Source organism: Egretta garzetta, unplaced genomic scaffold, assembly GCF_000687185.1.
Source record: "Egretta garzetta isolate BGI_Z169 unplaced genomic scaffold, ASM68718v1 scaffold154, whole genome shotgun sequence".
Lineage (NCBI taxonomy): Eukaryota > Metazoa > Chordata > Aves > Pelecaniformes > Ardeidae > Egretta > Egretta garzetta.
Window position 1 is genome coordinate 6,850,089 of NW_009259600.1, and position 6,384 is coordinate 6,856,472.

The window sequence follows — 6,384 nt, forward strand, 5'->3', positions numbered from 1 at the left end:
ACCATAGTGTGGTACTGGATGTGAATGGAAGCCTCAACTGTACTAATATATTGACACGAAAGGAGTGTTGTGCCATAAAACTTCTCTATATCTAGTGCAATAATTATGGACTTTAATTTACTTTGATGGGGGAAAGCTAACTACAGACAAATCCCAAAAGAGGATAGAAGAGTCTCGACTATCAATCTGCTTACCTCTCCATACTTTCAGTGACTTGGCAAAGGGACAAGACAAGACTTCTCCCTTGTCCTTTCAGAACATACCCCATTTGGGATAACTGAATTGTAGCTGATGTCCTGGAGGAGTTCAGTTACCAACTGCTTATTTCCAGAAAGCCACAGGTGAGAAAGAAGAGAGATACGGCCAAAAAAACCCACAAACCACCAGAACAGACCCCACAAAAAGCCTCATCGTAACTACAGGAAGATTGAAGCTGTTGGCTTAGAACAAGATTTGCGGGAAATGTGCAGCACTTCCTCAGGACAACTGCAGCAGGCCAGTGGCTGCAGGAGAATGGAACAGGCAATAAATATTCACTTTCCAGAAAAGCAGCAAAACATCATCCCAATGGGAAAAGTCGTGATTAACTTTGATCTGCAGTGAGTATTTAATGTAAAGACTCACTGAAAAAATATTTGTGTCCCAAACCTGAACTGTGATTTCCCTAGACTGAATCTAAGCTTTGCCACAAGTTCTTGCTTTGGCATTTGGATAGGAAGTGGAATACGAGATACTGTAACTAACTCCAGCATCCGCTCCAGGAACCTGTTTTGAAAGAAGTTACCAGCAATAGTTGCTGAACTTGTACTGAAAATGGACTTTACTTTGCAAACAAAACAAGTCCTTATAGCATCAGGAGCCCATAATGTTTCAGTGCAAATCAAGTGACAAGAGACGTGTGGTATGTGAAAAGGAATGACAACTCCTTCAGAAAGCTTTACACGAGAAGGAAACTCGCCTCACAATAACCTAAACTCTCCGAAGCTTTCAGATGAAAGTGATTTATTACAGAAAATAAGATAATTCCGCAGTGAACCATTCTGACTTTTGTTCAAAATGCCCCAGCATTGTACCACAGCTAAATCAATAATCATTTAAAACAAAACACTAGTTCAAGCTCTCCAGAATAAAAAGAAATGAAGTCATATGACTTAATGGAAGTCTCAGTAAAAACAAACCAAACAAACCCCCCCCCCCCCCCCCACCCAGAACACTAAAAAAAAAAAAAAAAAAACAACCCCACATCACTCCCTCTAAAATCACGAAGAAAAAAATCACTGCAACAAATTAGCCTCATACAAATATGAATTTTATTTACAATTTTCCAAATTCTCAGTCAAGTACAACTTCTCAGTTAAATGTGTAGCATTTCTCCTTTAAAACAAATGAAACACTGTTCTTTTTACATCTGCAATATGGAGTCCATAGGTACATGCTATTTGGGGCATCTCATGGAACAAATTTAGATTGCTGTGTGTGTGTTTAACACCAAAGGTATTCTGTGAAGACTTGTTCTTCAAAATGTATCTGCCTCGGGGACAAACATTTCCATAACCACTTTCTAATGACAATTAGCTAGGAAGGTTTAAAAACCCAGTATTTTATACCAGGACGTACTGTTCACATATATTTCAGGGTGTGTTACCATGTTCATATTGCAAAGTTGTCTGCTCTATAAGCAATGCCACTGAAATCAGACTAAAGATTACCCACAGATTTAGATATTATTCAATGTGAATAAAAATGGCCATTGATGACTTTTACTCGAGTATGTGTAATTATGGGCCAATCTGTACCTGATCTGGTACCAGTGTGATGTGACCTGTTCTGAAACTTGAAACCGCATGGGTCATTATAATAAAATCTTTTAGAACTGTATTGCACATAAGGTTCCTCAAAAGCACAAATCTACATAACCGTATCCTGAACTCAGTGTTTACCTGCTAACTCTCATGAATAAAATCAACCAGATGGTAAAATTGTTTATTTTTCTCATCCCAGTGTCTGTGAATGAAGAGAAGAGGGAGAAGATATATACACTTTGGAACCCATTCAATTATTTGTTTCTTCTGCACGTGATTTGTACTTCAGAGATGAGGATTTTAAAAAAATAAAATAAAAAGCCAGACAGACCTTGGATTTATCTTTAAAAGTACCTCAAAAACATAACAAAAATTCAATTTAATTTTGATACATATTAAAACATTTTAGTCAGTTCTGCCCGACAGCATAACACGACAGAAATGCACGAGACTTTAAACATGCTTTAAAATGACATTCAACAAAGTATTTAAAATTTAATAAATAGCATACAATCACACACAAATACATTTCATACTGGATCTTTAAGCCTACTAAAAACAGACTGGCAAAGAATAAATAAAACAGTAGTTGACATTTTTGTTTTTAAAAGGTGTAGATTCTTATTGTCACGCTAGTAGCCACGTATTAACCTGCTTATCACAAAATTGGAATTACGAGCCTTTTTTCCACTGATCTGTTTTGCTCCAACATGTAATATCATAAAAAAAATACACCAAAAGGGATTTCTTTTATTTTTTTTTAAACAACCAGTCTGCAACCAAGTAAACCAGTTTTTAAATACAACGAATAAATAGGGAATTAGTAAAGCAAATTCAATTGCAACAAAAATGCAACACCCCAAGAAAAGAGCCATGGAAATATATAGCCATTGCAATATTAGACAATAATAGTACTTAAAGTGATAGTGCTTGTGCACTAAGCTCATTAGAGACCTTAATATGATTTTAGTGCAAATCCCTTGAGTCCAAACAAGCTTTATACCATTGTACATATTGGAAATTTAAAGAACTAACACATACTGTAATATCTTCGGCCCTTTTTTCCTTCAAATCAGAAAGACTAATGACTGGGGATTTTACATACTATTTGGCTGTACCATATCAGATTGCAGTTTAGGAAAGTCAGTGCTATAAAAGCTTTTGCCATCAGTTTATCTATTATACCTAAGTTTCACAAATCATTGCATTTTGTACTTCTGAAATAAAAAGAATGTTCCTGGAGAAAGTTTCTCCTCCCTTTAAATAAGTTCACATTATGATGAAATTCAAGAATATTTAGACAAAGTGTTGTATAAACTCAAAGAAAAGTACATATTTTACATTAACAATCCTTACCAGTATTTAGTATATTAAGTTACAAGTATGTTGGCAATAATACAACAGAGTCAATTCCTAAAGAAAAATAATTCTGTACAAATTCACCTGTTAATATGGGGTTAAACAGGCAGCCAAATAAGTCTTGAGCAGCCATGTTTCCGGTTTGAACTACAGTACCAGGATAAACTAAATTTGAAACTAACTGGGATAACTTCAGTTTAAAGAGTAATCAGATTATACTGGATACACACATTGTGTATTCAGAGCCATTAAAATGTTCACTCTAATAGTTCCATCCCGTCATCCAGTATAAGAAACGTTTAATCAACCACACAGGCTAAAATAGTTTTAACATAATGTTGTCCTGGATGTTTTAAAACTAAAAACTAGTTTTAACTGTGAAGTACAAAACAATGACAGATACTGCTCCAACTTGTACACAGTCTTTCCTAAACAATCCGTACCTAGCAGAGTAATAATGCCTCATCATCACTAGTTTCATTTTTCACTGTTGCTTCTAAGCAAGTGTCGGGTATCTGGGCAGTGTGTACGATGCCACAGCTCTCACAGGGGCCATCTCGACTGCATGACCTTACACCGTGATGTGTTGCACTGTAAGGCTGTCTAAGCCCTGGTCCTTGATCTGAGTTGAGATCAAGTAGAGGTCTTGAACAGTCATTCATGTCGAAGTCTGATGCTACATCAGAGACTGGAATTAACATTTCAACATCATCATCCTCTTCTCTTCCACTTACCCCATTATCAAGCTGTCTCAAAGGACTTTGGTTCTGATTCACTGAGCTTGATCTCCCTAAAGTAAAGCGTACCCAGCGTAAGCCTTGAGTCATACGACTTAGCGCGCTAGTGAGCTGGTGGCGTGCGGGACTTGTGCTTGGGGGCTCTACACTTGTCACTTCTCTTCCACTATCCGTGTTACTGCTACTGCCGCTCTGAGCAGAGGAACTCCCACATGCTCCGACTGTTGCTTCTATTGCTGTTGCAGGTGGGACTTTCTGAGGCAAGGTGGCAGCAACACCACCAACTGCTCCTGCTGTGTCTCTTCGTTCGTTTTCTGTGTCTGTATCATCAGATTCAACTGAAAACAGACTTCTGTGAGTATTATTTCTTTCAGCTTCTCTACTAGTACTTTGGCTGGCAACATCATCTCCATCCGCTGAAACCAATGCCAATGATCCAGAATGACGTGACCTTGCAAAATTAAAAATTCTATTCCAAATGTTACTTGATCTGCCAGCAATAGGAAGTCTAATTGAGGTAAATCCAAGCTGAGATCGTACTGCCAGTCTCAGGTTTTCCAGAACTGAAGCCTAAATGAGAAGACAAGCAACAATCAAGTGTTGACAGTGTTTCGGCACTGTTCTAACAAAAGAATGACAACTATTGTGCAAAACGGCATAACCACAAAGTTAAATGTAGAGTCTTAAATATAAAAAAATGTTGCATCTTTAATATTAAGGATCTGGTGTATGCAGCAATAGGCTATTTTAAAAACAAGGCAGGCATGAGAAAAAGTCTAGATTCTCTTGAGGAATAAACATCGTGAACAAGGGAAATTAAGCGGAAATATGTATGGAAGAAAAAGGGAATAAAAGAGCAATGCAGTACTGCCCAAATCAAGGACCTCTAAATAAAAGGCAAAGTGAAAACCAAGTCACTACAACCTGGATGTGGGACACTGATGACAGAAAAGTACACGCACAGACCCACTGCAGACCTAGTACAGCAGGTATGCAAGATCTGTTACATATGATCTTATCAAGAAGATAAAGCAGTCACTGTGGATTTTAGAGTACAGTACACAGAAACATGTCGCAAAAAAATTTAAGACTTAAAAATGAAATATTCCAGAAATATTTCAGATGATGACCTTTCAGAGATGACCTTTCCTTATCCACTACCATGGGGCTGCACAGAATAGAGACTAAATTAAATATCCTCTCTAGTAGAGGCCTGTAGTTTGATTTTTTTTTTTCTCCATTCTGGCATAATCAGTTAATTCCAGTTTCAAAATGCTTTAATGCTTCTGTTTTAATTAAAATTATCTTATGTGTTCTAAACCATACATTTCCCAAATTCGGTATACATTTTCTAGTCATTCGGCTACAGAACAATGCATGCCTGAACTTTTCTGCTTAAAACCTTGTCCAAAACTTTTAAATTTTAAGGTAACACAAACATATTAACACCTTTGACTTAGGGGTCCTGTACTCAAACTTACAGAAAACAGTGCCTGAGCTAAGTAGCTCAGTTCTCAAATGCTAGGGTAGAAGATCTGCCAGATGCCCACAATTCTGAAAATATTCACTGATGTGTTAAATTGCAGGATAAAGTCCACATTTGCATCTTTTAATGAAAATTATGAAAAAAATATAGAATATTCTTTAGAATACTCTTTTCCCCTCCAATTAAACACTTAGCATGCATGCATATATTTCACTTTGTTTCCAAACACTGAACTTCAGTGTTCTCATGCTGTCACCTTCAGCTCCCTTCCACAATCCTTCAGATGCCACGGGGCATACACAGCACAGCATCCAAACAATACTTCATGCACACCCTACCTCTTCCCTTCCAGTAGTTCACAGAATGATATTTGAATCCAAGCATATCAATACATATAAATGTTCAGTAACTTTCAAAAGCTACTGAGAGACTCTACCCATCCTTGAAAATCCAGCTCCGAAGGCACATATCAGGTTTAGGCAGAAAGCATTACATACAAATCAGAACCACCTAGACTCCTCTAGCTTCAGACTACTAACTTTGAGGAAACCTCGACTAGGTATCTTCAGTCCTACACAGATCTGCAATCTTAAGATGTATATATCACTCAAAACAAAGAAAGCTGGACACATCCTGACTTAATACTGACTCCCTCCCACCCAAACTTAACCATATTAAAAATTTAACTTGAGCTTTATAATTTATAGAATTCAGTTCACATCGTCTCTTAAGTTTTTACTCTTACTGATGTTCTCTCCTCTGAAAACCAATTTTTTTTAAACAATACAATTTCATTGATTAAATAAGAGTACTTATTTCATTGATTAAATAAGTAAAAATTTTTATCATGGAAGCATCAGTGCTCTAGAATGACTTTTTCATTATTTTTCAAGGTGATGGCCTGCTCCCTACTATTCCTTATTTTTATGCTAGTTAATTCCCCAGCATAGCTACTTAAGTTTTCAAGGCCACAAGTCTTATCTGAAATACTGGTCTTCAT

At 36.9% G+C, this 6,384-nt stretch overlaps 1 protein-coding gene across 1 annotated transcript in view; it reads right to left on the reverse strand.

The window, feature by feature from the left end:
* Positions 1-2,813: 2,813 nt before the first annotated feature.
* LRP12 (LDL receptor related protein 12) overlaps positions 2,814-6,384 on the reverse strand; it is a 49,245-nt gene continuing 45,674 nt past the window's right edge. The window contains exon 9 of the mRNA XM_009638320.2: positions 2,814-4,468. Within this exon, the coding sequence (XP_009636615.1) occupies positions 3,605-4,468 (864 nt within the window). The 3' untranslated portion in view covers positions 2,814-3,604. The remainder of the gene's footprint in view (positions 4,469-6,384) is intronic.